Here is an 11,159-nt window from a genome sequence, read left to right as displayed (position 1 = left end):
GGGACATTCTGATCGAGGCAGTGTCTTGGTGGTGCTAAACTGTTTCCACTTTACAATGATGGACCTGACAGTGCCCCAAGGGATAGTAAAAGACGTTGAAAGTTTCTTATAGCCTTCCCCCAATCTGTACCTTTCAGTAACTTTATCCTGGAGTTCTTTTGGCAGCTCCTTGTTTGGCATGTTTTGCCATTTGCTTCAAATTCAAACAGCTCGGTTCTTCATCCAGGAGTATTTGAATCAGTTGAACTACTGTGATTGGACACAGGTGGGCTCTATTTAACTTATTTTGTGCCTTGTTAAGGCAATTTGTTGTACCTGAGCTAATTTGGGTTTTCTATGACAAAGGGTGTGAAGACTTTTGTGCAATCAAGACTTTTTTTTTTTTTTATTTAATTTTTTTTTTAATATTTCTATAATTTGTCTTTCATGTTGAAAGTGTAGATGATATTGTGTAGATCAATGAAACAAACTCCTACTTAATGCATTTTGAATTGAAGGGTGTGATGACTTTTTCAAGGCACTGTGTGTGTGCCTTGAAGGCGTGGTATTGTAACCCAACTCCTCCCCCCCTTCCTCACTTTGACAAGTGCTGCTGCTTACTGCCTCCTTGTGGGACAAAGCAGTGGGTTTTTATTCATTTTTTGTTTGTTTATAATAAGCCCCTCATTATCCAACAGAAGGTATTACACCGCAACTACAAACCCATTAATATCAATTGCAAATTGTGTGTGTGTGTACGTGTGTGTGTGTGTGTCTCTATATATATATATATATATATATATATATATATATATATATATATATATATATATGCATTAAAAGAAACATCACTTACATTTGAGCATCTAAAGAAACAAGTTATATTTGGATAAAATTCACTAGATGTGATCGAAAAATGACAAACTCTGTTTTAGAGCAGGTAGAGTGACTTTTTGTTGTGCTGATTAACAACTGACATCACGAAGATGCTGCAAAATTATTTGTCGATCTGGGCAGGTGTTGTAATTCTTGGTCTCCCAGTTTGTGGCCTGTCATTGACAGAGGGTGTCAATACCCTTGGTGGTTATACCGTCTCGCCAGGTTTGGAATTGCTGGCTGTGAGCACCCAAGATGGCGAGCCACAGTACACTGCCCTAGTCCAGCCTCCAACATGCCAATTGTACAAAGGCACTGCTCTCTTGACAGATGTGGCATATTGGGTTTTTCTTTGATTTACTGAGTTTCTATAATGCTTAAAGATAGCGGCCGAGAATCAAGTACAAGAGAAAGGTCTCGCGGCACTTAAAATAATCAGCACTACTTTTATTTACTTTGTTTATTTATTTATTTTAACCAGAACTACTCAGAATGCGGCTCGTACACACACACACACACACACACACACACACACACAGTTGCAGACAAAAGGACGGGCACCCTACAATTAATGTAAGATTAATACAAGCATTTGTGAACTTTAACCACTCATTAGTATGACAAAGACCAAAATAAACAATTTCTGTTAGTATAACAAGCAATCTTTATAAAAAAATATATATTGTTGTGATGTATTCATTTTCAAACTAAGTTTAAGAAGATATAACCTTGACCTACCTTAAAATGAAAAGAAAAAAAGTGTAGTGTATTTTATAAAAGTTCAGCATATCTACTGTGCTGAGATCATCTTTTTTTGTATAGCGTTTTGGAACAGATTTATTAATGTCAACACTGAAGTGCAGTATACACAACTTTTCTGAACGGAAAAGCAAACTGATAAACTTTGTGTTTGTTTCTAAATACAGTATTTAGCAATGACAATTCTTTTTTCCAATAACCAAAAATTGTGTAGTTTTAATTTTGCTGTACTGTTTCTGGTAATATATCTGGCTCTTCATCCAATATTCTATATATCATCCCTTTTATCCTTGGAAAACTAATCCTTGTCTCTCCTTTCTAGGATTGCAGAGCCAATGCGGAGCTTCATAAAGAAACAGAGGAGGAAGACGAGGATGAAGATGGTAACACAGGTGTATCTTATATGTACCCGAGCAGATTCTTGGATACTGATAAGGAGTACGTTGAGTTATGTAACAAAGCAACAAATTTGTGTATTACTAAGGGGAAACCCTACAATGGAGCACAGAGGTCACTAATCGATGACTGGATGAAGAGAATTGCCTTAGTGGCTGTTCCAGTTAATGAAAGAACTACAAAGAGAACCTGTATACAAGCTCAGAAACTAGTTCACATATATACTGCAGATCCAGAGGGCAAAGAAAAAAAGATGTGCAAAAAAGATGAGAAGTCTTGTAATTTAATTGCAGCACTAAGGACTGAAAAAGATAATACCATCTCACAACCCATGGAAACTATAACAAATTCTGGTGGTACAGTGGCTGTTACGCACAGCGACAATGGAGAAGATATCAATATCCAAAGCTCAAAGATGAAAGAATTATTGGATAGGAATGAGAATCAAAAGGTTGAGTGTTTGTCAGTCCCTGGAGTGAGTGAAAACTTTTTGCCAAATGAGTCTGTGGTGGAACAAAAAATGCACAGGGAAAATGAGAGTTCTTGTAATTCAACTGCAGCACCAAGGACTGAAAAAGAGAACACCATCTCAGAACCCACAGAAACTGTTGAAAATTCTGGTGAGGCAGTGGCTGCTATGCACTGCGACAATGGAGAAGCTGTCAGTATGCAAAGCCCAATGATGGAACAATTATTGGAGCGGATTGAGAATCAAAGGGAAGCAATATTGTCAGACACTGAAGTCAAGGACAGCCTTTCTTCTGATGAGTCTGTGATGGAACAAAACATGTGCAGAGAAAAGGAGAGTTCTTGGAGTTTAACTGAAGCACCAAGGAGCGGAAAAGATGACATCATCTCAGAACCCTCAGAAATTGTTGGAAGTTTTGATGTGGCAGTCGCTGTTATGCACAGAGAACACGGAGGAGATATCAATAACCAAAGCTCGCAGATGGATGAGTTTCTGGATGGCAGTGAGAATCAAAGGGAAGAAATGTTGTCTCACCCTGACGTATACGAAGATATTTCGTCAGATGAGTCTGTGGTGGCACAAAAAATATGGAGAGAAAATGAAAGTTCATGGATTATAGTGGCAGTACCAAGGAGAGAAAAAGAATACACCATCTCAGAACCCATAGAAACTATAACAAATTCTGTTGGGACAGTGGCTGTTGAGCACAGCGACAATGGAGAAGATACCAATATCCAAAGCCCAAAGACAAATGAATTACGGGATAGGAATGAGAATCAAAAGGACAAATGTTTGTCAGTCCCTGAAGTCAACAAAAACCTTTCTCCAGGTGAGTCTGTGGTGGAACAAAAAATTCACAGGGAAAATGAGAGTTCTTGGATTTTAACTAAAGCACCAAGGAGCGAAAAAGATGACATCATCTCAGAACCTGTTACAGATTCTGGTAGGACATTGGATGTGCTACACAGTGAACCTGTCAGCCACTTCAGAAAGGAAGATCTTTGTAGTGACTCTGAAGAAGCAAGCAGTATTGTCTGCAGTACAGTTTTCGACCAGAATCGAGCATTCAGAAAGACTCAAACTGAACTTGTTGGAAATGTAGAAGAAAATGAAGGCGGTATAAAGGTACATATCTCAAACAGAAGGAAGCAACACACTAGTAGAACATATTTACAAAATATGATGAATGTGGATAGTCTGTCCACTTCTTCTGTTGTTCATATTACTGATTGTTGGGGCAGCCAAAAAACATATGCAAACTTCTCAATAGTTAAACCTAGAGATAATGCATGTGCTAGAACTGTTCAAAATATGCAGAAGGAGAATAGGCAACTTCAAGGATTTAACTTCTTAAAAGCATGGGAAGAAATGCATTACACTGAACCTGATCTTACTCAGAATACCTTAGACCGGGAATACTTGTGTTTTTCTGATAAACTGAATCAAATCACCAAAATGAATAAGCACACTGATCTTTCAAAAGCATCACATGTAAATGGTAGAGCAGTTAGTCCATTAACCATAACTTTTTCAGATTTTGATGTGGTATCGGATGACTCACTTCAGACCACTTATTTACCCTTGAGAAATCACCAAATAACGGTGGATATGCCTCAAAGAACCGCAATACAAGAAGCTAATAAAATTAACAAATTTGGTAACAAAGTGACACTTCCGCATCTTAAGAAACTAACCTTTGTCAAGGATATGAGAGGACAACAGTGTGAGATCTCAGACGTCACAACAAAATGTTATCAATCACATATGTCATCAATGAATAATGTTTGCTCTGGAAAGCGAAAAGAACTGGATTTGGGTACTACCAGTACAGACAGTCGTAACAGAACTAAGGACTTTCTGCAGTCTAGCACAAGGAAGCCTCTGCCATTTCAGAAAGTCATAGATCATTCATGTACTGGCCTCCACCAAAACCTGAATGCTGTAGTAAAGGGGGCATTTAAAACCAAGTTCAAGTTTTACATCATTGAAACAAAGACTGATGAATTCTTTGAGAACGTAAAGGTGATTATTATTATTGTTGTTGTTGTTGTTGTTATTAGTTATTTTTTTAACAATTCAGCAGGGTTATAAAACAAAACATTGGATTAAAGCTGAATTCCTGTATCAACACACAAGGTTAAAGGCGACTGAAAGTAAAATAAGACATGGTGGCATTCTATTGCATTATTATCTTTACCAAGAATGGGGCCAAATTGCAGTCATGCATTTTTGTGCTTATGAATGATAGAGATGAGACCATCTTTGGTACACTGCTGTGTTTTAGAATTCTCTTGGTTAAAGTTTGATTATTGGAATTGTCCAATTAAAATTGACAGTTTTACTATGGTAGGGGTGTCAAATTCCAGTCCTCGAGGGCTGCAGGGTCTTCTGGTTTTCATTCCAACTTAAGCTCTCAATTAACATAATTGATCTAATTATTTGTTCAATTTGACATATCATATTTAATATTTTTCAAGGTGTTTTACAGATGATGGTTTTAAAAATGCACTTAATTCAAGGTACACTACCTATGAAACATTTTGAGGCCTGAAGAGAAGTGCTAAATGTGTCCAGTTAATCTCATCATTGGACCAATTAAGTAATTGAGAGCTCGGGTGGAGCGAAAACCAGAAGACACTGCGGCCCTCCAGGAACTGAGTTTGACACTCCTGTTCTATGGTCATGTGACGTTTTGGTTATTTGATCATAGAGACTAAACACTTGGAGATTTTTGTCTCCTGAATTGGAATAATTATTTTAATCTGCATTCTGTTAATCAAAGTCTGGTAGCTCAGGCTAGTAAAGACTTTTGGGACCCACTCGCATTCGTTGAAAGAAGTTATTTCATATAATGTGAAATCAAGATTGGTGAGCTGATAAAAGCTGTGTTTGCTGAAGCTTTTGCTTGAACTTATTTTTATTGTATGCATATACCTTTGCAAATTCAATGTAAAACCAACATGGTGCCAGTGATGTTTGCTTGCAAAGTATGAACTTGCTCACAAATTTACAGACTATTTTTTTATATCTAAAATGATGCTATCTCAGAAAATTCTTAAGAAAGAAGGCCATGCAGAAGTACAACTGTCGTACTTTGATCAGCCAGATGAGTGTCCATCGGGCCCCCTGATCATTATCATCAGGAATGAAGATATCTGTACACATGTGCACAGAGTAAGTTTAGAGCATGAGAACATTGAAATATAATTAATTAAATTGAGCATTTTGTATGTAAAGAGTTATTTATGTAGTAACTTTAAAAGATAGTCTTCCAAAGTGATGGTTTTGTATTGAATGCAGCAGGAGAAGGAAAATTGCATGGTTATTGTGTTTTATGTTATTGTTGTTTCTTGATCAGATTCCGCACTTGGTGGATCTGAAGAAGGTGCCAAGTGTTTTGTTTGCTGGTATTGACAGCATTGATGATGTCCTCAGTTTCAACTACCAGGAGCTTTTCAACAGAGGAGGATTTGTTGTCTGTGATGGTGCTGTACTGGAAGGTCTAGAACTAGGTATGCATGAATTTAGCAATAAGGAATCCAGATGTTCATTTGAAACAATGACTATACCACTTTCTCCTGGGATGAAACAAATATACACATGTGCTTGTTTTAATTTATTAGCAAAATCTATGCATTTTTAATGCTGTGGGAGAGTAGTTTTATTGAAATCTAATGTTTTTAAGCAAGATTACCAGTAATTGCAAGACAGCAGAAAGTCCAGTCTGTGCGGGGAGAAGAAAAGTTGGCTAATGATCAGGAATGTTTCCTAAAATGTTTTCTAAATGAATCCTTAAACTATGGGTGACCCATATTTTCACATGCAGATCACTTCCTGATAAGGTGCTCAAAAATTTGGAAGTCCTATGGACTGGAATTCTCTGTGTGGAATGTATTTGTTTGCCAAGGTTTATTTTATTGATAGTCAGTGTTTTATTAGCAAGTGCCCAAAATATATTTTCTGGGTGAAAAAATAAACACTGAAAAATCCAAACCTTAATTGCTGAACAGCTCTTGTAAATATTACGGAGATTTTGGACTTGAATAGTCCTTATTAAAATGTGTGTTGCATTTTTATTTATTTATTTTTAAATTGTGGTTCTTTTCTTTTGCAGAGCATTTGAAAGAAATAGCCAGTGTACTGGAAGAGCTAAACCAGCAGGGAAGGTGGAAGTGGTGGCTGCACTACAAGGATAGCAAAATGCTCAAGGAAAATGGAAGGTAATTTTTGTCAGCTTTGAAAATTTAAAAACCTTTATTTTTTATATTGTACTTGCATATTGATGACGGCTGTTTTTAATAAGTACAATTCATCGTCAGACGATTTTTGTATATTCGTTGCAATTAAATTTCCAGACATTTCAAACTATACTTGTGTATGTGCCTATTAAGTAGTTGGTAATAATATAAAGTAACACTTGGGATTTTCCCCTACTACAGTAAATTTCAGATAATTTCTATCTTTAATTCTACAAAACTAAAAATTGCGTAACGTAATTAAATCCAAGTTTGTGGTAAAGACAGAGGCTTATTGCAATAATCATATTAAATGTATTTGTTGTGTCTGACCAGCTAAAACAAAGCCTGATTGGAGTGTAGTAGGGGAGAGACATCGAAGGTGATAAGCAGGCAAGCTAGGGGTCGATCATGTCTGACACCCGCCTTGTAAGAGGCACACACAAGATAATTAAAACAGTACTGCTTATTAGGGATGTGCTTTTGGTACTTTTTTATGAACGTTTAAATGCTTTTCAGCATTTAAACCATATCTACACACACACACACACACACTATATTGCATTCTGATACTGACAGCACTGGTTAGTAATTTCTAAGCAAATAAACCCTAAATAAGCAAATACAATTTTAACATTGCAAAGACTTAACTACAAAGTAAAAAATATATTATATATATATATATATATATATATATATATATATATATATATATATATATATATATATATATATATATATATTGAAATATTTATATTTATGGTTGCAATTAAAGTTGCTAGTGGAGATATAACTACATATGGAACACATTTTTGGATAGCATAATGTTTTTAGAATAGTGTTTTTCTTAAAGGTTCATTTAACAACAAAAAACTGGAACCTAATGTTTTTTGGTGTAGTGTGTTTTTTTTGTTTGTTGTTTTTTAATAAGTAACTGCCCAACATTTATATGGTTTAAAAAAAAATAAATAAAAAAAAAATGTAACTAAGACGAACATCACCAACTGTACAGCGCTAATGCAAAATGGCTACAGGAAAGGGAGTTGTGCTTACAATTGAAAAAAAGTTGGAAATACTTTCACTCCTGGAAAAGGTAATTGCCAGGGATAAAATAGCACAATATTTTGGATTTTTAAAGAGCACTGTGACTGATACTAAAAAGTCTACTATCAGACTTTGATAGTAGGGGTGGGATTTTTTATCTATTGCTTGAGACTCGAATCAAATGCCACTCTCCTCTACATACTGTACTAGTGGACATAAACGTCCTAAACACTGCTACAAGTCCCATTTTAAGTGCTAAACTAACACACAATCTAGTAATATATTAAGTAATTAATATAATGTTTGCCACCTTGTGCATTTAATTGTATATGGTCAAGTATTAATAAATAACGTAAAGTATTCAAATTCACATATCCAACTTTACATTCAATTGTAAAAAGAGATGCCTGGCCTACCTGTTTGAAGTGTGTCTCCAGAGGCCCTTTAATTTAGTGCAGTAGTTCCAGCACACAAAAATTGTACTAAACATACATGGCCGTTCTGTCCAAAAGCTTACAGAATAATTTCAAGTGAAAAAAGCCTTTCACCTGTGGGAAGATTGGGGGAATGGGGTCCACGATTTTGTGATAATTGCAACTTTTTCTTCCTTTAGAAGTTTTGTATGAACAACTCCAGCACGATTTTCTTTAAATTTTTCCAGCCTCACTGTTATTATTTTATGGGTCGGCACAATATTGGGATAATCTTACATCGATTTCAAAACTGCTGCATTCACGATTCACACGCACTGTGTGTCTGGGGATAACGTGATCATGCCCCGTTCGGCCAAATCTATAGCCAATGTTGTGGGTGTTTGATTTTTATTGCCATCAGAAACTCCATCCACATTAATTCTGAATGTTTTCATTTCAAATGGTGAGGCATTGAACTTTGTATTTTTGTAGTACGGCAATTTTGTTTGGAATCATTATTTACATACCACTGTTTTCTCATCCAGTTCCTTAAAATACTTCCAAACATGGCTTCCTTTGTTTAGATTACATTTTAAATACAGAACAAACTCAGAAAAAACGCTTGTCATTAACTTTATTACCCCGTTATACCATACCATGCCTACTACAGGCATAAACACACACAGTGCACCAATGAAGCGCCAAATCGACCGAAAATAAAACCCGCCCCAGTGTCAGTCTTTCTGTTGCACCAATTAGAAAAGCTACTTGGAGGCAATTTCCAAACTCCTTCCTTTTTATAATATCCGCCTTTACTGTGACACTAGAGCAGTCTGATACGTGACGGACTACTGATGATAAATTACTAAAATGAATGCTTAAAAGAAAATGCGTTCGGTGGCATTTGTCACTGTAAAATATACAGTACGTCTATCATATTATTAAACATTTAACCACTTTAGAGTTTATAGGTTTTTAAACATTTCAAATTCCCATCCTTATATTTGTAATACTAAACTTAATATCATGTTTTAAATTCTACAAGAAGGGAGAAAATAGAATTGAATATGTAAGGGTTCTAGTTGAAAGGTGATAGATATATTTTCCATCCAGCTTATTGACTTTCCTATTGTTTACCTGTATATACAGTGGCTCTCAAAATTATTCACCCCCTCTGGACTTTTCCACATTTTATTGTGTTACAACATGGAATCAAAATGGATTTAATTAGGAGTTTTTGCCACTGATCAATTATAGACATGAGTCTATTTGGATAAGTCTCTACCAGCTTTGCACATTTGAACACTGCAATTTTTGCCCATTCTTCTTTGCAAAATTGACCTCAAGCTCCGTCAAGTTGGATGGGGACCTTTGGTGAACAGCAGTTTTCAGCTGTTTCCACATATTCTCAATTGGATTGTGGTCCAGGCTTTGACTGGGCCACACCAGGACATTGACCTTTTTGTTTTTAAGCCACTCCAGTGTGGCTTTCGTTGTATGTTTGGGGTCATTGTCCTGCTGGAAGATGACTCTTCTCCTAAGTCCCAGGTCTCTTGCAGACTTCAGCAGGTTTTCCTCCAGGATTTCTCTGTACTTTGCTGCATCCATTTTGCCCTCTATCTTTACGAGCTTTCCAGGCCCTGACGCAGAGAAGCATCCCCATAGCATGATGCTGCCACCACCATGCTTTACAGTAGGGATGGTGTTCTCAGGATGATGTGCGGTGTTAGGCTTGCGCCAAACGTAGTGTTTAGCGTTGAGGCCAAAAAACTCTATTTTGGCGTCATCAGACCATAGAATCTTCTTCCACTTGGTCTCAGAGTCGCCCACATGCCTTCTGGCAAACTCTAGCCGAGATTTGATGTGAGTTTTTTCAACAATGGCTTTCTTTTTGCTACTCTCCTATAAAGGCCAGTTTTGTGACGCACCCGGGCTGTTGTTGCCGTATGCACAGTGTCTCCCACCTCAGCTGTGGAAGACTGTAAGTCCTTTAGAGTTGTTCTTATATCCTACCCCTGATTGTTGCTTTTGAAGAACCTTATTCCGGATTTGCTTTGGATGTTCCTTCGTCTTCATGATGTAGTTTTTGTTAGGAAATGTACTAACCAACTGTGGGACCTCCCAGAGACAGGTGTATTTAATCTGAAATGTGGAACACCTTAATTGCACACAGTGGACTCCATTCAACTAATTATATGACTTCTAAAGACAATTGGTTGCACCAGAGCTTATTTAGGTGTGTCATAGCAAGGGGGTGAATACTTATGCAATCAGTTATTTTCTGTTTTATATTTGTAATTAATTTAACAATTTATAGATTTTATTTTTCACTTGGACATTATGGACTTTTTGTGTTGATCAGTGGCAAAAACTTCTATATTAAATCAATTTTGATTCCATGTTGTAACACAATAAAATATGGAAAAGTCCAAAGGGGGTGAATAATTGAGAGCCACTGTATCTGCCCATATCGCATTAAGTGGTGAAACCTGACAATTAACAGGTTTCACAACCATGTACTTGGCTCTTAACAAACACTTCTCCAAAAGATGAGTGAAAATTAAGAACCCTGAGTATTCATTTAAAAAAAAAAGTATATATTAAAAAAAAAAATAATAATAAACAAAAATAACGTTCTTACAGGTAAATTGTGTAATGGAACAATATGCTTTACATTTCTTCCATGTTTCTTTTATAATCTGTTTTATATTCTGTTGTCAAAACCAAGTGTAATGTTGCATAATTATTATATGTCTTTATCGAACACTGTTTTATCATTAATATTACAGAACAGTTTCTCCAGGCCATGCCAAGAAGTTCTTCATGAATTGCTGCCAGGAAGCAGGCATTATGGAAGTTCTTCCATACCATGAATGTGACCTAATTTCCCAAGGGAAGCCAGAATATTTGAACTGCATGCTGCGTCTACAAGTTCAGCACATCACGGCCAGGTTTGCTGTCTTCATAACGGGTAAGGATTTCTTCCAA

The 11,159-nt window shown here is 36.3% G+C and overlaps 1 protein-coding gene across 1 annotated transcript in view; it reads left to right on the top strand.

Moving 5' to 3' along the window:
• Positions 1 to 11,159, top strand: part of LOC121319867 — a 43,650-nt gene that overhangs the window by 28,374 nt on the left and 4,117 nt on the right. Inside the window, exons 17-21 of the mRNA XM_041257774.1 lie at positions 1,937 to 4,501; positions 5,528 to 5,653; positions 5,838 to 5,991; positions 6,594 to 6,699; positions 10,961 to 11,142. Coding sequence (XP_041113708.1) covers positions 1,937 to 4,501; positions 5,528 to 5,653; positions 5,838 to 5,991; positions 6,594 to 6,699; positions 10,961 to 11,142 — 3,133 coding nt within the window. The remainder of the gene's footprint in view (positions 1 to 1,936; positions 4,502 to 5,527; positions 5,654 to 5,837; positions 5,992 to 6,593; positions 6,700 to 10,960; positions 11,143 to 11,159) is intronic.

The sequence above is a fragment of the Polyodon spathula genome, chromosome 8, assembly GCF_017654505.1.
Source record: "Polyodon spathula isolate WHYD16114869_AA chromosome 8, ASM1765450v1, whole genome shotgun sequence".
Lineage (NCBI taxonomy): Eukaryota > Metazoa > Chordata > Actinopteri > Acipenseriformes > Polyodontidae > Polyodon > Polyodon spathula.
The sequence above is the reverse complement of the archived record's forward strand: the minus strand, read 5'-3'. Positions and strand labels throughout refer to the sequence as shown.